The sequence below is a fragment of the Colletotrichum tamarilloi genome, assembly GCF_030869305.1.
Source record: "Colletotrichum tamarilloi strain Tom-12 chromosome Unknown Scaffold_18.1, whole genome shotgun sequence".
Lineage (NCBI taxonomy): Eukaryota > Fungi > Ascomycota > Sordariomycetes > Glomerellales > Glomerellaceae > Colletotrichum > Colletotrichum tamarilloi.
The window spans coordinates 381,723-403,888 of record NW_026849401.1 but is presented as its reverse complement, the minus strand read 5'-3'; the positions used below and the strand labels follow the sequence as shown (position 1 = coordinate 403,888).

At 53.6% G+C, this 22,166-nt stretch overlaps 8 protein-coding genes across 8 annotated transcripts; 3 read left to right on the top strand and 5 right to left on the bottom strand.

Moving 5' to 3' along the window:
• Positions 1-765: 765 nt before the first annotated feature.
• On the bottom strand, positions 766-1,086 carry CTAM01_06553 (uncharacterized protein; the record flags this gene model as incomplete). The annotated part of the gene is made up of 1 exon (XM_060522580.1): positions 766-1,086. The coding sequence occupies one exon, from the start codon at positions 1,084-1,086 to the stop codon at positions 766-768; it is 321 nt and encodes a 106-aa protein (XP_060382839.1).
• A 2,611-nt stretch (positions 1,087-3,697) lies between these two features.
• On the bottom strand, positions 3,698-4,276 carry CTAM01_06552 (LysM domain-containing protein; the record flags this gene model as incomplete). Its single annotated transcript, XM_060522579.1, has 1 exon — positions 3,698-4,276. One exon carries the CDS (start codon positions 4,274-4,276, stop codon positions 3,698-3,700), a length of 579 nt encoding a protein of 192 aa, XP_060382838.1.
• A 2,101-nt stretch (positions 4,277-6,377) lies between these two features.
• Positions 6,378-8,041, top strand: CTAM01_06551 (fungal cellulose binding domain-containing protein; the record flags this gene model as incomplete). Its single annotated transcript, XM_060522578.1, has 7 exons — positions 6,378-6,540; positions 6,601-6,921; positions 6,982-7,111; positions 7,165-7,524; positions 7,580-7,614; positions 7,669-7,758; positions 7,839-8,041. The coding sequence occupies 7 exons, from the start codon at positions 6,378-6,380 to the stop codon at positions 8,039-8,041; spliced, it is 1,302 nt and encodes a 433-aa protein (XP_060382837.1).
• A 1,363-nt stretch (positions 8,042-9,404) lies between these two features.
• On the bottom strand, positions 9,405-11,293 carry CTAM01_06550 (beta-xylosidase; the record flags this gene model as incomplete). The annotated part of the gene is made up of 5 exons (XM_060522577.1): positions 9,405-9,677; positions 9,729-10,042; positions 10,101-10,743; positions 10,794-10,898; positions 10,952-11,293. The coding sequence occupies 5 exons, from the start codon at positions 11,291-11,293 to the stop codon at positions 9,405-9,407; spliced, it is 1,677 nt and encodes a 558-aa protein (XP_060382836.1).
• Positions 11,294-11,810: 517 nt separating this feature from the next.
• Positions 11,811-12,329, bottom strand: CTAM01_06549 (glutathione-dependent formaldehyde-activating enzyme; the record flags this gene model as incomplete). Its single annotated transcript, XM_060522576.1, has 2 exons — positions 11,811-12,098; positions 12,168-12,329. The coding sequence occupies 2 exons, from the start codon at positions 12,327-12,329 to the stop codon at positions 11,811-11,813; spliced, it is 450 nt and encodes a 149-aa protein (XP_060382835.1).
• A 638-nt stretch (positions 12,330-12,967) lies between these two features.
• On the top strand, positions 12,968-15,111 carry CTAM01_06548 (uncharacterized protein; the record flags this gene model as incomplete). The annotated part of the gene is made up of 5 exons (XM_060522575.1): positions 12,968-13,060; positions 13,201-13,720; positions 13,779-14,071; positions 14,145-14,263; positions 14,316-15,111. The coding sequence occupies 5 exons, from the start codon at positions 12,968-12,970 to the stop codon at positions 15,109-15,111; spliced, it is 1,821 nt and encodes a 606-aa protein (XP_060382834.1).
• A 2,414-nt stretch (positions 15,112-17,525) lies between these two features.
• Positions 17,526-18,747, top strand: CTAM01_06547 (short-chain dehydrogenase; the record flags this gene model as incomplete). Its single annotated transcript, XM_060522574.1, has 3 exons — positions 17,526-17,868; positions 17,996-18,377; positions 18,450-18,747. 3 exons carry the CDS (start codon positions 17,526-17,528, stop codon positions 18,745-18,747), a joined length of 1,023 nt encoding a protein of 340 aa, XP_060382833.1.
• A 205-nt stretch (positions 18,748-18,952) lies between these two features.
• CTAM01_06546 (choline transporter) lies at positions 18,953-22,087 on the bottom strand (the record flags this gene model as incomplete). The annotated part of the gene is made up of 8 exons (XM_060522573.1): positions 18,953-19,407; positions 19,478-19,666; positions 20,339-20,575; positions 20,641-20,752; positions 20,809-21,014; positions 21,065-21,641; positions 21,727-21,809; positions 21,874-22,087. The coding sequence occupies 8 exons, from the start codon at positions 22,085-22,087 to the stop codon at positions 18,953-18,955; spliced, it is 2,073 nt and encodes a 690-aa protein (XP_060382832.1).
• Positions 22,088-22,166: the final 79 nt, after the last annotated feature.

The following is a 22,166-nucleotide window of genomic DNA, read 5'->3' as shown; positions in this document are numbered from 1 at the left end:
CAAATCCCCGGACAAGTGTGCGGGCGGTGCCGTGCCGATAAGTGCAGATGCAGATGCGGTCGCGATTTTGCATGGTGAGTGGCAGAGAAAAGAAGACAAGATGAGGCCACAAATAGGTCGATTGCAATTCGCTTCGGCGGCTAATTCAATCACATCGGGCCGCTCCCTGCAACCCTTCTTTTTTTGTTCTCCGAAACAACAGTAATGTTGTATTGTTGTATCGCCTAACGGGCAATGACGAAAAGAATTGGGGAATTCCAATGCAGCATGGGAAAGGGGGAAACGAAAGGGTACTGTCAAGTGTAAAACCCCGCTCGTGGGAGGTGAGACAGTGCTTTCTTGCGTTCGCGGTCGTTCATCATGGCCTGATTATCTGCAGATTGGGGTGGCAGCGAGATGCAAGCATCCATGCCCACCACCAAATGTGTGAAACTACGGCTTTTGTGTGGCGGCACGCATCGAGTAAACTGTACAACGAGTGCTGTTGAGTAAATTACTGTTGCGAGTTGGATCATTAGCGGCACATAGCATTGCATCCACATGCGGGACAATATGAAGTTTAACTGCTTTGTTTGTTATTGTTTGTTGCTGTGTCTTCTATGAGATATCTAATGCATCCTCTATATCTCTAGAGCCAGATGTGGTATCATCTTTCCGTTGTATCCTCCACTCTTCTCCTCAGCTTATCCAGCTGGCACAAGTGTATACACGGTGTTTACATAACTCTCAACCCCCTCACACCTTCACCCTCCAGACATCACTCATCTACTTGGTGTTGTTGAAGCGGTCAATGCCGTTCTTGATCCTCTTGTCGAGGCCCTTTGCCATCCTCTCGAGGGGCAGCCTATTGTCGATGCGGCGGACCATGTTGGAGACAGGAGGCTCGACGCGCTTGATGCCCCTCTCGGCGGCGGGCGTGAAGTAGGAGAGGTTGCGCTCCCAGCGGGGCGCCCACTTTGTCGTCTGGGAGGCGAGGCGCTGCTCGGCGCCGGGGAGCATGAGGTAGATGGGGAGGAAGGCGCCGACGGTGGCGACGCCGTAGCAGAGGGTCTCTGTGGACTTTGCGGCGGAGATACGGGGGGCCATTTTGTGTATGTGTATGTGTTTGTGTTTGTATGTGTGGATGGGAGTGAAGCAACTTTAATAGTTGGTGATGTATACAGCCGCTGTTGTTGTGGTTTGGCTTGTGATAGGTATATGTCCTTCCAAGCTGATGATGGGGTTGGATGGAACGAGATGAGATGATTCGATGAGATAGAAAGACAAGTCACTCAAGATCAAAAGCCACGGAAGAGGAGGCAGATGTCCTCTTCTTAAAGGGATCCCTCTCTCTATGGCCCTTCAGGGGCACTGCCTCGAGGGTTTCTGTTGTTCCCGTCCTGAGCGTGCGGGGTAAGACAGATCATCCACGCGTGACTTGGTCTATCCATACGTCGCCGTCACAGCCCAAGGTTGCCAGATGAAAGGAAGGGGGTGTGAGTGAGTGTGTGTGTTTGGGGGGCGGATGAGGATGTTTGACTGGTGGAAGGGGGGGTAACCCCAAGCAGCCAAAGTACATCAAGGCGAGGGAGACCATACCAAGGGGAGAGAAGCGCACAAACACTGGCGCCGAATTGTGATGGTGCCCCGTGTGTGGGAGGAGGAGGAGGAGGAGTGTGAGCAACACAAGCAGCATGAGCCAGAGGCAAGGCAGAGGCGGGAGGCGAGAAGTGAGAGAGAGTGAGAGAGACAGAGCAAAGTAAATGGTAGGCCCAGCCGCCTGGTGCAACGCTGCGACGTGGAGGGTGGGCAGATGAGTGACGCAAGCATGGGCTGGTATCGCATTGAACAGAGACAATCCAGAGACCATTCTCTGGCTGAGAGATGCCCAACTCCAAGGAGGTGCTCTCCGAAGAACATGCCACATGAGAAGCGAACAAGCAGTTGAATCTGGCCACAGCGAGACGAGTCTGGCGCGATGGAGAGAAGCGCACAGAGATGAAGCCTGAAGAAAAGTGAAGCAGGAAGACACAGACGGCAGACCCTGACCGACCGTGCCGCGTTTTCCCCAGACTTTCTCGGTGCACACACATTCACCATACATACATACATACATACATACATACTGGTAGAACCTTGGACTCTGCTGAAGACGGAAAAGGAGGGCATGAGGCCACCCCACACGAACCATCCAGGTCCAGCCATGTTTATCTTTCAGTCTGTGTCCTTTCGGATTATTCACTTCTTTGCTTTTACAATTCCTCACTTTATAAACTCTCTCACTTCCATCGCATGAACAGCCTCTACCAAGAGCTGTGTCGGACTATGTTGCCCTGCTCACTCACCTGTCTACACACCGACGGATAGCGGGGACAGAACAGGGGGTACCAGGCAAACACTCCACTGAAAGTAGGAAGATGAGCAGCGCCGGAGACGGGAAGAGAGGGGGCCTCGAGCCTGGAGGGCAGACGGGCACGACGGGGAAGCAACGCAAGAAGAGAGGGGCACGAATGGGGGGAAAGGGAATTGCAGCGACGGGGAGCCGTGTTGTGGGGCGAAGTGGAGACCCGCCCAGTGGGTGCTCCACAGCGTCCCACTTCCCCAGACGCTGTAATTCTGGGGAAAGGGCAGCGCTAAACCCTTCCAACGTACGAGCACCAGAGAAAGCCCCTCTCCTTCTTACGAATTGCACCTTCCGAGTAGGTTAGCAGCCTCTCAGTCCCCTTTTCGCCCCCTCAGTGGGCACGATACCCGTCGGCAACCAGCACATCACCGTTGGTCCACCCTGTAAGATTTGCTTCCTTGACAATGTCTTTCCAATTGATCTCAATTAACGCGAGAAACACTGAGAGATTGAGGTTTCATCGCCGCCGTAGCTAGTTTCGTGCAATTCTTATCTAGCTGGTCCCCTTTCGACTAGAATTGGCCATCAAAAGCGGCGACGCCAGGCACACGACCACCGCCAAATAACCACTACAAGCGGAGCTGAGACGGGAATGTCTGGGGAAGTGACCGGTACTTGGTGCAAGGTACCCGACAGTGGGCCCGGGTATGCGCCGGTACATCCGAAAGATGTTCCTTCTCCAGCCCGTCCTAACAAATACGGCTCAGCCCCCAGCCCTCGCACCGAATCGGGTCAAGCGGCAAACTCCCTTCCTGCCCTTGGCAAAAGTAAGTATGTACATACTGCGTAGTGCCCCTCGGGCCTGCCAACCTGGGGAAGCTCCGCTCACGATGTCCAAAATGGCTTGGGCTCTGCGGATGCGATAAGCCTTCCTTATCCAGCCTGCCCTGTCCCAGGTTAAGGTACTTGCATGTGATGGTGAGTGCCTGGCGACTTGCTTCTCGATGCCTAACCAACATGTCTAGCAATCCAACGTAGTGTCTTGTTGTTTCTTATCCAAGTATCACAGGCTGCATCACTTTTCTCAATCTCAGAGCATCGTGTTGATTCCACGAAGCTAACGTTCAATGGCAGCGCAGGCCACAATCTGGCCCTCCGCGGTCCACACCTCTCAGAGACCAGTCTGAGAAGCCAGCGTCGAGCTCGACCAAATCTAACCATGAAAACCCAGAAACAAACTAACGTACCAAGGATAAGAGGTACAAGAACAAAACGACAAAAAATGAGTATTCCTCCTTGACGGGGTATCCAGCAGCAAGCGTATATCCGCAATCCTCATTCCAAAGAGAACGCCGTCCTACTAACCCAACGACCTTACCCTAGGGTAGGCATGCAAATGAAGCTCCCAGGAATCAGCTTATCGCAATCCAACCCCTCGTTCGCCTTGAGCAAATCCTCAATCGTCATCTTCTGGCCCTCGGCAATAGCCCAACACGTATTCCCAATCTCAATCTTATACGGCACCGCCAGCCCACCGCACTGCGGCACCGTAACCTCTTCCTCCTCCGCCCCGCCCGAAGACGACGACGGCGTACGGTAAAGCCACCACGTCAGAACGAGCAGGAAAAGCCCAATCAGCACGAAGAAATTGAGAAGCGGCCTCATCTCGTGCCTCCACCCTTTTCTATCGTCCCACGGGTTCCGTCGTCGGTTGAGCTCGCCGCCGCCGCCGCCCGGCATAAAGGGCTCGGCTTCTTCGGCGCCCACGGCGGCGTTGGACGAGGCGCCCGAGACTTGGGTGAGTTGGCCGTATTGAGCGCCGGGCGCGCCTTCCCAGTAGCTTCCGTCTGCGTCCTGGTAGGTGTAGATTTGGGTGTCGGCGTCGTAGCCTACGCGGCGCATGCCGTGCGGAAGACGTTCCTCGTCTGTGTCGAGATGGGAGAAGCGTGACATTTTGGTGGTGGGCTACTGGAGAGGCCTTGTAGATAGTGATGGGATTGAGACAGGTCGGTGTATCGTGACGACAGGGGGGCAATAAGTAAGTAAGTATTGGGCAGGTAGTATTTAGAGTTGTCAAACGTCGTTTCGGTCGGAGGATAAAATAAGAAAGAATTGGATTGTAATGTGGAAATGGGCAGCGGGACAGCACCATAGAGTAGGACGGAGGATGGAGGCAGCTCAGGGGCTGATGATCCAGTTGAGGCTGTGCACACCGCGTCATCGTCCCGCTTCTCGTCTTATGTCATCAGGGTCCGAGTGTGGCGCCAAGCTGTCCCCACAAACTGGGCCGTGCACCTTCCCGCCTTCCCGCGTCAGCAGAAGGAACCACCGTCGTCTTTTTGATAACATGGTTTGTGTAAGATTGCTGTCGACGACGGGTTTTCTTCGAATTTGTTGGGGATACAAGTAAAAAGGATGAGTTATTCAATTGACTGAGATACATTTAGGCAAACAAAGAAGTTATGTTCTAGATCATGTAAGAATAACACACTTAAGCATAACGCCGGTCAACCCCAAAAATAGTTCACCACCGGTGTGACTACATCTTTTGGTGCTCATGCTGGGTTTGAGCTCGTAACTTCTAGTGAGAGCGTAGCTTGATTTTCTTATATATATATATGTATGTATATGTATGTAAGAGGCTCGCCTCCAACCACCCCGCCAAACAGCAGTTTGACCTGGCCTCACAAGCCTGTGGTGCGCCTGCTGCCGTTGGTGACAGAAATCGAGTCGAGGAGGGACATATGCCTTGCTCGTGTATTCTAGTCAGATGCGTGTTCGCTAAACACCCAGCTGGTTGGGAAAGTAATTGGATAAAGTTTGGCAGGCACTTTCACATAGGCCTTCTCTAACAACCACTTTACCGTTCATCACCGGTCGGTCAGTGGGAAGCATAGGTGGAAAGATATAAAAGCAGAGGTATGCGTACTCGGGTTCATTGATTATAAGAGATAATGATGTCCACTCATATTAGAAAAGTTGAACTCCAGCTTCTCCAAAACATCTACCGGCCTTGGGCTTTTTAGATCCAATTAAGTAGGTTTGTGCAATTCCCCGAATTGTCGAATCTGGGCTAAGGATTAAGCACAAGAGACTTACAATAAATAACATTTCTCTCTGAAAGCCGGATTTTCGGCTTAGTTCTCCTGCTAACTACCTAAGACAAATGGCACTTTGTGCTCTCAATTGAGTCTGTTGGAGACGACTATCGGCGTGGCCAATGTCCATTAGCGGGGTCAACGCCGGCGAGTTTGTTCGAATGCGGGTTGCGGCGGACGACGCTCCGCCGTTGCAGCCCCATACGTCGAGGCGGAACTTACACCAAGAAAGGCAACCTGCCTCATTCTTGTTTTTTCCTTTAATTTTCTTTGCTTTACGGAATAGCCTGACCAGAATGTCTCGCCACTGGCCTCGCTATCGCTTCTCGTCACATACGGCGATTGACCGATTACTATGGTGGCTGTCAATAAACCTCTTCACCACTTACACGCTGAGATAACCGCGTAGTGGATCGACGGGATTCGCAACCGTAGATCGTGGGTGTCTGGCTCCCGGTAGTCCCGTCTGGAGCACCCACTATGTCCGTCCAAAGCATGCAACACGACGCAGAAACTTAGCTGTACCGGCCCCGTCGGCCCACCCGTCACCAGAGCTGAACTGAATCCTACGTCTGTCTGCCCGTTCCTGCGGCCCTGCCCCTCCACATCGTCCCCTTCCTAGATATCCATCCCCTCGATTTGCGGAGCAGACTAGTCCATAGTCGATCCAGGGACCCAGGCTCCATGAGACATGGGCATATCCGCCCGTGTTCCCGAGACGCCATTGATGGAATTTCAGATGTCTCTACACGACAAGCCTCTCTTGAAGAGGGGCGCCATGGAAGACGTCGATCCGGCGAGGCGGTTCCGGATATTGACAACTCTATTGAAGCGGAGTCGGGCTCAGGAACCCTCGTGAATACAAATATGGCTGACTATCCCACCGGTTCGACACAAAAGAAACACCAGTCTATCTCTCCTTATAATCACCGCCCATCATCGACCGAATCTTCAAGATGAAGTCCGCAGTCGCTGGTGCGCTCGCCCTCGCGGCCGCCGTCTCAGCACAAGCACCCCTCTACGGCCAATGCGGGGGCCAGGGCTGGACTGGGGCAACGACCTGCGTTTCCGGGTCAGTCTGCACGTACAGCAACCAGTGGTACTCGCAGTGCCTGCCCGGTATGTTTCTCTCCAATAACCTTTGCTACGAGAAACCAAAAGATTGACCAACATCACCAGGCTCCGCCGCGACGACGACTTCCCGGTCCAGCACCCTCGCGACCTCGACCCGCGCGGCCACCACCTCGTCCGTCGGCGCAACGTCCCGGACGTCCTCGGCCACGACCCCGCCCAGCACCGGCTTCCCCAAGGCCGTCGGCACCAAGTTCAGCATCGACGGCGTGGCGAAGTACTACCCCGGTACCAACTGCTACTGGTGCAGTTTCCTCACCAACGCGGCCGATGTGGACCTTGTCCTGGGTCATCTCAAGACCTCTGGTCTCCGGATCCTTCGTATTTGGGGTTTCAACGACGTCAACACGATTCCCCAGTATGATAACTGTATGAAGCATTCCCAAGCTTTCTTAGGGTTTGTCTTGTAGGAAGCTAAGGAGTGAACAGGGTTCCAGTACCTGAGTGCGTCGGGTTCGCAAATCAATACTGGCGAGAACGGTCTCGGACGCCTGGACACCGTCGTCGCTTCAGCTGAGAAGAACGGCATCAAGCTCATCATCAACTTTGTCAACAACTGGTAAGTTGCTCCCCCAAACACCTCTTCAAGGCACCTATCTGATGCAGTCCCAGGAACGACTATGGTGGAATCAACGCCTACGTCAACGCCTTCGGAGGCGACCACAACGGCTGGTACACTAACACGGCGGCCCAGACGCAGTATCTCAAGTACGTCCAGACCGTGGTCAACCGGTACAAGGCCTCGCCCGCCATCTTCGCGTGGGAGCTGGCCAACGAGCCCCGCTGCCAGGGCTGCGCGACCTCCGTCATCTACAACTGGGCAAAGTCCACGTCGGCCTACGTCAAGTCACTGGATCCTAACCACATGGTGACGCTCGGCGATGAGGGTATGGGTCTACCTGGAGACACTTCGTACCCCTATCAGTATGGTGAGGGAACGGATTGGGTTGGTTTGCTGAACATTACTACCTTGTATGTTGCCCCCCTGTGGTGGTGGCTGTGATGCTGATGTTTGATCTGTGTTTAGGGACTTTGGAACGTTCCACTTCTATCCTAACTCATGTTAGTCCACCTGCAATAATGAGGTATCATCGAAAGGTCACTGACGTGTTATAGGGAGCGTTGGATACGACACTGGCGCCAAGTGGGTAGCCGACCACGCAAAGGCCTGCGTTGCCGCAAACAAGCCCTGCTTCTTTGAAGAATGTAAGTCATAACCTAGATGCAGAAACTTCGCGAAGAAGCAAATGAGTTGAACTAAACTGATTCAAATCTTCAAATTACAGACGGCGCGCCATCCGACCACTGCACGATCGAGAGACCATGGCAGATCGCCTCGGTCGCCACCGCGGGCATGGCCGGCGACGCTTTCTGGCAGCTTGGAGATACCATTAGCACCGGACAGTCGCACAATGACGGTAACACCATTTACTACGGTACCGACGAGTGGACTTGCTTGGTCACCAACCACGTCGCCGAGACCAACTAGATGTGGCAGTTTGGTTCTTGTGGCAAGATATGGCGCTTGTCCTCTATAGCAGAGTTGCTGAATTCTAGCTGAATCCGTAAATAGCCTTCAGTTCGTTGTATATATTGAGCGAAATATTGGGAAGTTTGAAGTTCTTGCGAAGAGTGAAGCTGCCTACTTTATGAGAAGAGTCCGTGCTTATATCTCAAGAATGAGATCCATTCTATTAAGAGGTTGTAATTATAAGCCATGGTACAGGTGCCTTTACATATCTTTGAGTCAAAAATACGAATACAACAGCCATCAAATCCTCCCCAAGCTAGGAACCCCTCATAGACCCAAGTCTCTGTAATATTCGTCCTCAAAAGATCCTTCTCGACGATAACATCCTTCCACGAAAGCAACTCGGGGACATCCCAATTCACCTGCCCCAGTCCGCAAGCCTCTGCGATGGCGGAGGTACGTCTGCGTCATAAGCTCCGTTCTAAATACATTAGTCGTGAACCCCTGCCACCAATCCTTCAAATCCGCGTCGACGAAGCTCACTGGCTCGGAGAGGTACCCGGCATTATTAAGAAGAACATCGGGGGAGCGGTCTAGGCTTGCAAAGAGGGATGCTTGGCGAATTGGGTATGGAGGATATTAGGGGAGATTTCGGGGTAGGGTTCGTAGTGTTCTGTCTTGATAAAGGATGCCATGATGATGGGGTGGCTGTATGATGTGGCTTTCTTTTCTGCAAAGAAAAGAAATAGAACGATAATGTGTTTATGGCAATCTATTTTCGGGGAGTGTTTCTTGAAGAAAGCGCACTACTTGGCCTGCTGGGTCGAAGACATCGACTTCATACTTGACCAAAATCCTTTCAAGGAACGGAACGCAGGTAGACTCGTCTCACTTGACGTTCACTTAAAGTTGTGGCTTACCAACACAGTAGCTACGTCCTACAGCCTTTAGAGCAGCATACAATAGGATGCATCACTAAAATGGGAATGCTAAGACGGCGTTTTCAGAAGCTCAAGACTGTAGCTCTCGGACTGTCGGAAAGTAAACTGCAACGTGGTTTTGAGTCGCACTCGCGATTCTGCATAGCAAGTGGCGTCGAGGTTGAGGAGGCCCGAAGGGAGGTCCATGTCTCTGCAGCTCTTGCATGTGTTGAGATGAGTTTACTTCAGACTCAAAAGGACTCGGGATGAAATCCAGGCCTTCGTGTTTAAAGATGTTTAAGGGGGATTCAACATGCCCCAGGCTAGGCAGTATCAAGTTCGCAAAGCCTTTCATTGGCTGTTCATTCCTTAAGGCTCTAGACCAGCTGATATCCGACGGAAGTGAGCCATTGAAGAAGGGCTGGAAAGATTTGCCAACCTTGGCATCTTATTAAATTAACTCAAATTTCTAGAATCTCAATGTCCGTGAAATCTGAAGGATCCAGCACCGGTTCACTCTGCCCGAATGAGTAAATCCCGTACATGACGCCACAGAAAGCACCTCCTACGGGAGGAAAGACAGTCAATGCCTCCGACTTGAATATCCTGGTCGTCGTAATCCCATCGACCGAGAGACTCATCTCATAGTCGGAGGACCTCGCCGTGATGGACAGCTTTACCGGCTGATCTAAATTAAGGGCGGGTATTGCAGAATCCAACAGGGGGTATGCCACCTTTAAACATTAGAAAGAACGCCGAAAGCTATAAAGCGGCCTAGAACGTACCTTGAGCTTGTTGACCTTGCCCGTAGGCTCCCTCGTGATGATTGTCGGGACGGCGGGTCCTCCATCTTGTGGTTGAACTGCGCCAATGCCAATGGTGGCGTAGGAGTACTGACTCCACCATATGGTAACGCCAGATTCGTACCCTACCCGACTGGGTTTGAAGAGCATTGTAGCTTTGAAGGTCTCGCTATATGAAGTCTGCTTCCTCAAAATCATCGCCGGCGATTCGGGACTATTGAGATCAAAGCAGTTCCCGTAGAGCCTCAGGTAGCCGGGACGTTCTGTCAGGCTATGGCAGGGCTTGATAGGCGTATCTAGAAAGATGAAATCAGCTTCAGCTTTGGAAGCAGTGCTCGCGACCGCCCAACTCACTCTTGTGATACCAGCCAATTTCCAGGGATGATCTGGACAGGTCTGCCTTCCACTTGACTCCGTCAGCATCAGCGACGGCGGCCTTCTCAATCGCTTCCCTGCCAACGGTCTGGAGTGCGATATTGCGACCCTTATTGAAGACGGGCCAATCATCCACCCAGTCAACCTGGACCAGAAACGTCTCTCGACCCATCTGCGGCTCAAGATATTCATCCCCAGCCTTCACAGGCCTGACACCAAGTAGCACGGCCCACCAATTGCCATTGCCATCATGAAAGACATCGCAGTGGCCGGTCCTTTGCACCTCCTCCTCGGGCCCGTTATACCACAGAGCCTTACCCTGCCCCTCCCACGGCCCGTATGGCCCCGTCTGACTTCTGAAAACCCACTCTTGGTGGCCGGCTTCTGTGCCGCCTTCGGCGGTAAAGAGGTAGTAGTACTCTCCCCGGCGGATGATGTGTGATCCTTCTGCGATTCCGTGTGGGGATTCACGGATCACTTGCGGCGGGGTGAGGGTCCTACCTGTAGAAATGTCGATTTCTGAAATGTGAATGGCAAAGTCTTTTAGTTTGAGGCCTGGGGTTCGCTTTCCCATGCGGACTGTTGTTGAGAGATAGACCTTTCCGTCGTCGTCCCAGAAGAGCTGGAATTGCGATCAGCTGTGCCCGTGTTTTGGTCGAATTGAGCACTCACATCTTGATCAAATCCGGGATTGTCAAAGTATACGGGATCTGACCAGGAGTTTTCATCCCAGATATTATCTGTCCAAACATAGAATCCCCTAGGGAAGATGCGCTCCTATGCATTCTCATAAGCAGTGCCTCGAAATTGTAGGCATGGTCTTTGCTCACATCATTCGTGGGTCGATATCTCTGAAAGAGCCCGTTGGCGAGATACCAGCGCTTCTCCTGAGGCCGATAGCGCAGCGTGCTCGCCCAACTTCCGGCGCCTGGCTCGACGGTTCTCAGCTCGATCTGGCTTCTGCGTGTGAGTGCGTGCCCGATGAGCTTCCAGTTGATGAGATCCGTTGAGGTGTATATAGCACAACCTGGGAAGTATTCAAAGGTGGAAGTAGATAGGAAATACGTCGTCGGGGTTGAGTCTGTTGCCGGAACTACGCAGATTGTTGGGTCTGGATTGAAGCCCGGGATTATGGGGTTGAGGAAGATTGGTCCATCTTCATGAGAGGTCATTTTGATGATCTCTGATGGTATGTCTAAAGTAGGATGGCAGTGCCAAGAATAGAATTGCAGTTGGTTGAAGAGTCTCTAATTGTGTGACTTGGAGCTTTCCAACCAACAGCTCGTTGGTCCTTGTTGGTCCTCGTTGGTTGTCGCCGGCGGTCGAGCTCGGCTTAAGTTTCTCCAGCAATCAAAGATCGCCCCCGGCCGGAGGATGCGATCTCCACTTTGCAGGTGGAGTCCATCGCCGCCGCTCGACACGGCCGAAGGTGCCGACGATACCAGTCCGCCGGCGTGATGCAGCATTCACAAATTGATATCAATAATCATTCAAACCAGCCTTCCGAGCGGGGGCAGATATCTTTCCTTCTCCGTCTCCGAATTGCATCTGAGTCACGAGATAGAATGGGACGGCCTGGACGAAGCTGTTTGCATTTCGTGGTTCCCGCCTTGCTTTGCACCTTGCATACAACCACACGAAACACAGCCTAACGCCAAGATCAAAGCCATCTGAAGCAGTATATACCGTTCACATCGTATCTTTTTGCGCAGTTCCAACAGTCGTCAACCACTTCGCCTTGCGAATACAGAAGAACTCTAATTTTGGCTTCCACAGCTCCACGCCACCCCCCTCCACGCCCTGCACGTCATCCATCGTCCCGGACGTGACGGCGATCCGGCCGGGATCCTTTTCGCTGATGACGAATAGCGAAGAGCCACAGGCGCCGCAGAAAGAGCGCTCCAGCGAGTTGCCCGAGTTGGACGTCCCAGCCTTGTAGACCTTGATCTTCTTCTCCGGGTCTTCGACGGTGAGGTTCTATATTATTTGAATAATTGGTCAGTAGCCGATAGCTGGAATCTTGCAGGAGCAGGTATCTTATCGTACCTTTGTCTCTACTAAGCTGTTGGCGCCAAAGGACGAACCCGTGAATTTGCGGCAGCTGTTGCAGTGGCAGACAACTCCGAATCCGAATCCGCCGGCAACGGTGTACTTGACCGAGCCGCAGAGGCAGCCGCCGGTGATATTCGTTGGCGTCTGACCGGCCATGATTGTCATTGAGTTTCAAAGCAAATGTAATTGACTACAGGCGCTCGATGGCGAAAGAATAGACGCAAATGTCGTGATGCGGAACTCATTTCTATTATAGAAACTCATTTCTCTGTTTCTAGGGTGTAAAAACTGTCGAAAAAGCCAGGTTCATCTCGCATCTTCCATCCCGTCTCACCGCCGGGGATACTCCCACCCACAGACCGTGTCTTGTCCCGCAGGCAGCCTTTTCATGCAAGTAAGCGCCGCCAGCTGGTGTCGATCTCTCCAAAGGCCGACGCCTCACAGTAACGGAAACAAATCGTCAAATCGTACGTGACCTTCGTGAGACACAAAATGAGGGGGGAAAGTCGGCGCTGAATGCATCAAAATGCATCAATCCGAAAAGGGACAAATGAGGCAGAGCAAACAATGTGTTGAGAGAATGTCAAAAGCGCCCTGTTGGTTCAGGTGCTCGTCCACTCATCTTATCCCGTACTATCTCTCAATCGAGACATGGACCTATATCTCATTCAGCTCTCAGCCGTGGCTGAATTGAGCGCGTGTCAGTGGTTCAAAGGCCGGATCTAGTGCTTCGCTCCCCTCTCACTTTTGCTTCATCTTCAACACACTGAGCTGAGTATCATGAATCGAGTATCATGGCCTCTGAATCGTCAAAGCCGCCGACCGCCGCGAAGAGACGGGCGAGGCTCCAGAAATCGTGCACCGAGTGTCAAAGGCGGAAGCAGAAGGTGAGTTGACCAAAAGTCCAACACAGATCGACACCAAGTCACCCGCTATGTAACGGTATTACATGCCCAGGAACGACCCGAACCTGATCATTTGAATCCCATCGAGGTCATGCAAGACTGAAAGAATGGACATGTCATAGTGCATAATACGACAGCCCGAGACGCAGTGCGTCAACTGCTCGAGGCGTTTCCCTCCTGTGGAGTGTACCATTGTCCAACTTGGGCCATGTCTCCCGAAACCCGTGTACGAGACACAGGTCCTCACCTTTGACCTGTCCTCGCTTCCCTCGAAATCAGGGAAGCAGGCAGAGGTAACCTCACACGGTCTATGTGCCACTTCGTTACCCGGTATCGCGTCTCTGGGCTTACCGGGTCGACTTCCCGTTCGAAATCGGTGCAGGGAACAGCTCAGGTCGAGGTGCCTTGCGACTCATGATCACGCAAGCCACGGGGGAGACTGCTGTGAGGGCCATCGAGAAGAGGAGAGGGCCGTATTGGAGAGCAAGACTCGCGCCAACCTCTTTCTCGATGGAGATGGGGACCCCCAGGCCTTCTTTCACAATGGCATAGCATCCATCGGTGGCATCCTCACGGAAGTTACGACCCTTCACGGCATGCCACTCCCGGAAGGTCCCAGAACGACGGAGCTTTTACATTTCTGTAAGATCGCCAGTATCATCACCCTTGGAGCATTGGTAGCTGACGAGACCGCCCACAGACGTCCAATTCGTCGCACCTAACATGGTATCGATTGACGGTCAGAGCCAGCCGCCCGTGTTCCTCAAAGAGGTCCTGCCGTGGATGCTGCAATCCCCTCTGTTTCCCAATATCGGCATCCTCATGTCCTCGATGACCCAGTCGCTTGCACGAGGGACGGAAGTGGCAAAGAGCCCCGAGTCGCTCGCCCTAAAGTCCTGGGTGCTGTCAATGATAGCGGACTACATGCGGCGACCGTTCGACGCTATCGCGGTTGAGATGGTCCGGTGCATTGTGAATCTGGTCGTCATGGAGGTGAGTGCAGCGTCTTGTCCCGGTGACAGCTTTGTGAACCATTCTCAACTGGAAGCTGATTGTCTTCTCAAAGTGGTTTTGGGGAGCCGACGAGAGCATGTTTGCTCACATGAGAGGCATCAAGCGCATGATTAAACTCCGTAAAGGCATGCGAGGGCTGAGAGATGTAGTAGGCGAATCGGTCATAATTCTGTAAGTGAGTTCGTATCAAGTCATAAAAAGTTATGCTCATGCCATCCAAAAGGACTGACTATGAGATTGCGTGTGCCTTTGAGACGGATCTCTACTGGTTGGAAAATGATCCAGCCCGTGACGAGGAGATACCCGTCCCGACAACATGGCCAGACTGTTATGACAGCCCCTTACTGGCGCCCGCACCGCGGTTCGAGAGTATCGCAGAGAAGCTCGGCATCTGCGGCGCGACGGCCAATATTCTAGACGACGTGCGGTTCCTCACGGATTCCGTCACATCGGCATCGGCGATGGCGTCGGCGTCGAGGAAATCAAAGATTCGATCAACCGCATCGTGGCTATACGAAAAGCTGCGGGAGCAAGGCACAGCAATGGCAGCAACGAGACCCACACAAGTCGCCTCCTCCCCCTCCACCGAAAAGGAACGGATCCTCGAGACTGTCAGGATCGCCGCCGTGATTTACAGCTGGTCCATCAAGTCTCTGCGCCATATTTCGCGGTTCGACGACGCTGATATGCTCCAGGCAGCGTACGCCAGCCTGACGAGCGTGAGCATGACGACGTGGAAGGGGATCCCGGGGATCTTCCTCTGGGTGATGCTGGTGGCGGCCCCGAACGCTGCGGCGGATGCCAAGGGCAGATTCGTGAGGAGGAAGATGGCCGTGACGGGGCTATCGATCGGGTTTGAGGACTTTGCGCTGGGAATATCGTACCTCAAGGCGTTCTGGGGCGTGCAGCGGTGGATCGCCAGGGAAGGGGGCGGCGAGGGCGATGGCGATAGCGGCGCCGGGGTGCAGAGGCTGGAGGATAAGTGGTCTTTTGGGTCATGGCCGGAGGTGTCGGCATAGTTCACGATGGTCCCGAGAGTCACGAGACCATCAAACCCTCGCAGGCTTGCGTGTTGTGTTGATCTGGCCCCGGGGTGCTGGGTTGCGGACTTGCGGTACGGGATAGCCTACGGGATATCCGTACGGAGCCGAGCACGGGATAGGGGGAGGATGGGGTGAAGGGGGGGCAAGCTGATCCTGCGGCGTCACGAAGACATCAGATGCTTGAATGTCTGACATTTGAATGATGGGTTTGCTGACCGATCTTTGGGTTTTGCTTCTTCATTTTGTTGGGTTCCAGTTTGTTGGTGGCGCAGGCAGTGAGATACAACACACATGATCACAAAAGGCAAATAGTTTGATACTCGTTCTGAGCTTCTGCCACTCTGGTATCAGTGAGCAAAGGCATGGAGTAGGGGTGAGTAGGGACGAGGAGGGATCAAGGAGGGACGAGAAAGGGATGAGCAGCTCGGATTTCCTAAAGGAGCAATCCGGTGGACCGGGACCGCATGCGCAAAGCAACACTGCACTCCGCATTTCTCCCCCGGACGCAGCTGTCTCCCCACCGCTCGAAACTCTCTACCTTACCGTATTAGTCTCTGTTTGGTTGACATGCGCAGTCCAAGTGCCTAGCGTGCGCAGTAGTGGCTATCTGGATGTGTACCGACGTGTAGGTTTCCGCCGCCCAGGTAAGGTTACTCAGGTATCTGTGAATGTTGGTCTGGACTCTGGAAACTCAGAGGCAGGGATGAGAATGGGGGTGGATGTGAGTTCTGGACCATACGTTGCAGTTCAGACCCAGTTTAGGTCCCTTGATTTTTTCTGCTCCATTCTCACGAAGCTTCTCGATACGACTCTGAGTCTCTGACAGTCTGAGTGCTCAAGCAACAAACATCCGCAGTTCCGTCCCAATAGTGTGGCGGCTGTGGCCAGATATGAGTTTGGGAATGAGAAATGGAGCCAAGCCCCACGAAAGCCTTACCAGAGCCCTTTTCAGAGACATAGAGACTGGAGTTCAGACATGTCGGGGGTGTCTCGTAGCCCAACGGGTGGTAGTTGAATCTGCCATTTTCCGTTTCATGCCAGTGGAAACTTGAAAAAGTGGTGAATCCTGATGTGGTTCTTTCGGTAAACCAACCGATTTTCCGCACCGCGGGCAGCCGGTTGAGTTTCCGCCGCGAGCGGAGGGGTCCAAAGGTGGAGTATTCCCGATTGCCTGCCCCCATGTTCCCATGCCCCCATGTCTCTCTCCTAAGCAAAGACTAGACTCTCACGCGGGAGCGCGTCCAACTGCTTTCCCGGAGCCTTTGGAAGCAGTTTTGGAACCAGGGAACCGGGGGGAGTCCACGCAGAGACTCAGAGACACGGGAACACGGGGGCAAGGCGGGGGCGTTCCAATCTCTATTCTGAAATCTGACATCCCGCATGACCTGTCTCGGACATCGCAGACCCATCTTTGAAGGTTCTAGCCCTCGATGAGAGAGAAGTCTGGAGCTCGATTGCTGCACATGCTGCCCATGGCATGCAACAAAACGTACCCGCCGGCGTGGACGAACAAACCTTAGATTTGCAGGTCCCGCAGAGACTCCAACGAGCAGCAAAAAAACAGTGGTGCGAGGGGTTCCCGTTTCTAAGAAAAGATGAGGCGAAGGGAGCTTCGAGCTTGATACCACGCACTAGGTAGACACACTGCAGTAGGTATCTGTTACCGGTAACTTGACGGCACACGAGCGAGCCCGACGTCTCGTCACCAGTCCATTTCCGGAACCGGCAGAGACGATACGTACGACCTAGTATAGACAATCCTAGACAGCTCACCATAACGCAAGCTCCCCCTTCAGTCCAATCCCATCCCCTTGTTCCTTCGCCCGCCACGGCCGGCGCTAACCCGTTGGTTGCTAAAACGGATGCTCATTGTTGCTCGGGATTGCTGATCTTGATCTTGCCATGGGGGTAATGGACCATGGGCCAAGGGTCATGGCATGACGGGAAGAACTTAGACGGTGAGGGGGTGTGAGAGGCGTGGGAAGCAATGGGACGAGACGTGGGTGCGGGGAAGCTCATCCCATTGGGAAAAGGGTGAAAGGTAGAGCTCGACGATGTATAAGAGGACGACTTCACGATGGTGTCCTAATCACTTAGTCTCTCTTCACTATCACACACACTTTTCATCATCATCACTCCTCTCGTCTTATAGACAATAAGCAAGCTCTATCAGAGTTCCATTGACTTTCAACTATCAACCCATTTGGTCCAACACACCCTCCCATCTCGGCCCGTCTTAGTCTTAACTAGCATCAACCACCTCCGTCATCAAACTACCTCTCACGGAACCAACCGCATCATCTAGATACCTGAAGAAGCCAACAAGAAGGCCTCTTCCCTCCCATCCTCCTATCCAGGAACCTCCACCAAAAACACACAGCAGAAGAAAAATGTCTCCCGCAGCTCTCGTTGAAGCCGGCAGCAACATGTCACGGTACCTAACCCGCGTCCGGCCACTCCGTCTCATTGTACCTCATCTGACCCCAAGGAAACTTCCCAGACTCGCAGTACAGCCCGTCGAAGCCCCCGTCGTGGCACCCGCAAACCCCCTCGTCGCGCAGGAGAGGAGCTTCAACTCGACCCCCAAGTCCCTTGGCCTCGGCGCCACGGCCCCCCAGGTCGCTCGCGGCCTCCCCGAGTTCAGCCTCCAGGGCAAGGTCATTGTCGTCTCCGGCGGCGCGCGTGGACTCGGTCTCACCCAGGCTGAGGCCCTCCTCGAAGCTGGCGCGATAGGTAAAGAATCAACTCTTCTAACAATCTTCAACTCTCTCTCCCTCTCTGTCTTTTCTTCGGGAGAAACACGCTCTCTAGATGTGTCATTACACAAATGCAAAGCGCAAGACTAATATCGACCCCCTAGTCCACGCCATCGACCGCCTCCCCACCCCAGACCCCGACTTTGAAAAGGTCGCCCTCCGCGCCACCGCCGAGCTCGGCACCTCTCTCTCCTACCACCAGGTTGACGTCCGCGACGTCGCACAGCTCAACGACATTGTCGAGGGCATCGCCAACCAGCACGGCCGCATGGACGGCCTCATCGCCGCCGCGGGCATCCAGCAGGAGACCCCCGCGCTCGAGTACAAGGCCGAGGACGTCGACCGCATGATGGGCGTCAACGTCACTGGCTCCTTCATGACCGCCCAGGCCGTCGCGCGCCAGATGGTTCGCCTCGGCACCGGCGGCAGCATCGTCTTGATTGCCAGCATGAGCGGTACCGTTGCCAACAGGGGGTTGATCTGCCCGTAAGTCTTATTATACCAACAAACTTGATTTCCATCAAAACAGTATCAAAATGGCTGACACTGGTACTATAGCGCATACAACGCATCCAAGGCCGCCGTCCTGCAGCTCGGCCGTAACCTGGCCGCCGAATGGGGCGCCCACGGCATCCGCGTCAACACCATCTCACCCGGCTACATCGTCACCGCCATGGTCGAGGCGCTCTTCGTGGAGTACCCGGAGCGCAAGGTCGAGTGGCCCAAGCACAACATGCTCAACAGGCTCAGCCAGCCTAGCGAGTACCGCGGTGCCGCCGTGTTCCTGCTCAGCGACGCCAGCAGCTTCATGACGGGCAGCGACCTGCGCATCGACGGCGGACACTGTGCCTGGTAAACACCCCGGGGCTGACTGGACAAAGAAAAAGCGGGTTTAATGATTGATTTTGGGTCTTTTGATGATTAGTCGTTAATTATTTCTAAAGACTATGGAGGAGTTTGGGAGCTTTTGCGGATTTTGTAGAGCAGTATACCTATAATTACATTTTTTATACACCTTCAACAACTTTCAACAAACACTCTCTCTGTGCGTGAAAGCCAACTCAAGCAGGCGACGTGATCCCAATCCGACCCAACCTCGCAACAACCCCAGCCTTCAAATCTAACCTCGCCTCAATCTCAGCGGGCGAGTGTCCCCTCTCGCGCATGAGGTGCATCTGGATAATCGTCTTCAAATCCAGAAACTCTCTGCCGCCACTGCTACTGCGTCCGAGCCCGTCAAACTCAGCATCGGCTTCCTGCTGCAGCCGACGCCTGGCTTCGAGGGTGCCGAGCGTCGCGTTGCGGGATGTGGAAGGGAATAAGGGGCCCGGGTTCTGGATCAAGTCTGCGTGAGGACTTGGGCCGGGGCGGCTGCCTGCGACGGGACCGGGGCCGGCGCTGGCTGTTGATGTGGAGGAGAAGGTTGGGTTCGGCTGGACGATGCCCATTTGGCGGAGGCGCGAGGAGAATTCGGCGGTGACTTCGGGATTTGTGGTGGTTGTAGCGGACGTGAGATCTGGGTGGTGGCGGTCAGCTTTGGATTCATGAAGGTAATACAAGTCCGCTATCTAGAGAATAAGACGAACCCTCTGGTTTGAGTGTCGCCGTCTTCGCCCGCGACTGAGCCTGCGGGGGCTGCGTCGGAGGGGCAGCGGGAGCTGCTCTCGCGGCGGTTGACGGTGGTGGTACAGCGCCCGGAGCGCGGGTCGGGAATTTGCGCGCGGCGCCTTGCGCGGCTTTTGAAGAGGATGATCCCATTGTGCCGAAGCTGGTGCCTATAGTGGTGTGGGCGAAGATCGAGGGGAGAGAGTCAACGAAGGGGAGCAGAATGATGTGGGAGAATTGGTGGGAAAGAGAGAAATGCGACCGAGGAAGCTCGAGATTCTTTGCGGCAAACGGTAGATAACTTATCGATAAGGATGACAGGGACCATGACGCATCCATTTCTGGGGTACGTATCGTAAGATGAGTTTCGTCGTGTCTGGTTGGTCAATTCACCGGTTTCCTACCGCGCTCTCGGTGTGCTTTTCGGTGTGCTTTTGAGGAAGACGTCAAGATATGATCTTTGGTCCCTCCTGTTCAGAGAGCTTTGAGAACCGATATAAGCTGACTCATCATATCTTAATTCCATCAACTACCTTCTTCTCTGATAAGTCCCAGCATATTCATTGCAATGCGTGAGGTTCCTTCAACTCTGACGAAGCGACAGCTGTGGTGTTCTTCTCCGTGGCGACAGGGCTTACACCTTCGGTAGCAATGTAAAGATCCATAACCTTGGGTCCAGGATAATGATGGACCGCGTGGACCGCCCACCACAGTCCCGTGATCGCCACAGTTCCCACCAGAATGACTGCACTCCAGTTCATCGTCGTTACCGTTGTGGGCAACACGAATGCTGATGTACTTGTTAAGGCTTGGCCAGAGTTATGGAACGAACAAGGACTTACGGAAACAAAACATGATATCAAACAAGACAATGAATAGCACGGCCAGTCCGTTGATGATGTATCCCGCCTTTCCCAGATGGAAGGGTCCACGAGGGAAGTACTTTCGTCCCGAGAGCATGTTCGCTGCGAATGGGATGGCGTATGAGACGGATGTCAGAATGATGAACGAGCTTGCCAGTGCTAGGAAGGCTGCTGAGCTTCCGAGGGGTATGGCGCCCAGTCCGGTTGCGACGACGCCTGGATGATCCATGTTAGTCTCCAAAGTCTTGAGGTTGGAAAAGGACGAGAACGCGGTGACGTACAGACAAACAAGGTTGACCAAATTGGACAGCTCAGGCGCTCATTAACCTGAGCGAAGACATTGGATAGTGGCACAGCATTATCGCGTGCGAGCGCCCAGTAGGTTCTCGAAACCTGAGAACGATATCAGCGACTGGAACTTCACAAGCTCAAGTGCATGGTGATCTCACCGTCAAAGTCAGGCCCACGCAACACGTCAGCGTACAGCCCAGCATGATGAATAGCAGACCAAACGCTGCGCCTGGGTTTCGGATTCCATCGCTGCTGGTAGTGGCTTGCACGTAAATGTTGGTCAGCGGGAAAGAGTTGAAGCCTCCTTGGAGAGCCGTAATGTCCGTGATTGCGTACGACAATGCGACGGCGAAGCAGAAGGCATCTATCAATGGTCAGTTGTGGGCTCGACATATTGGCAAACTGTTGACTAACAAACGAAGCCAAGGGATATCTGCAAAAGGATAGCCTTTGGGAGATCCTTCTTGGGATGTGGCATCTCTTCAGCCATGTGGGTTACCGAGTCAGGAGTCCCAATCGTGAAGGCGCCGTTAAGAACACCCAGGAGAAAAGCAACGCCCCCTGACCACCCTGTGGCATTATTCTCGTCGAAAGAGCCCCATACAAAGTGATTACTCGCATGTTGCTTCGGCATCGCCTCCAGAACGATAATGGTGACGACGCCGCCGATCAATACGAATATCGTTCCGGCTTGCTGGGTGTACGGAGCATACTTGTTAGCAAAAACAATGAAGGCCGCGCACCCCCAGAGGATGATGAGGTACCCGATGAAGACGTGGAAGGGCTGGCTGACGTAGGTGTCCCAGTTCCAGACGGCGTACATGCTCACGGCCACATTGCTCGAGATCTGCAGCAGGGCTGCGAGCGAGAAGAGCCAGCCGTAGAAGTTGATCCACCCGGTGAAGAAACCGAGGACTCGGCCCCAGCGAGGACCGCCGGCGATGGTGGCCCAGTGGTAGACGCCGCCCGCCGTGGGGACTGCTGAAGCGAGCTTGGAGAAAGGTGTCACTCGTTGATATTCACATTGCTTTGCAAACGAGAGGAGGGATAAAGAGACTGGGATTAGTAAGACAAACCTCTGATAAACTCAAGCCGATGAGGGAGTAGTAAAAGACGGCGACGAGGAGGCCGTAAATGATGCCGGGTGGGCCACCGTTGACTAGATTGATCCCGGCTCGTTACAACGTCCGGCTTGCAAGCAACAAGCGTCTTGTAGAACTTACGAATTGATACAGAAATGGACGATCCCAAGGCAACCCAGGCATTGTCCACCGTCAGAGCCATGCTTGCCAGTCCAAAGAAACCATATTGGCGATTTAATTGATCCTTGTAGCCCGCGGCATTCAAGCGGACTCCATCTTGTACGGCGACCACGGTCTCGTCATCGGACGTAGAAGCCGACTCGGCAACTCTATCCCGTGCAAGAAATGCCTTCATTGCAGATGTTTACAACCAGAGGAATTGACTGCCTGTAGCCAGCCGGTGCAAAAAGGCGTGGAATTGGTGATATCGAAAC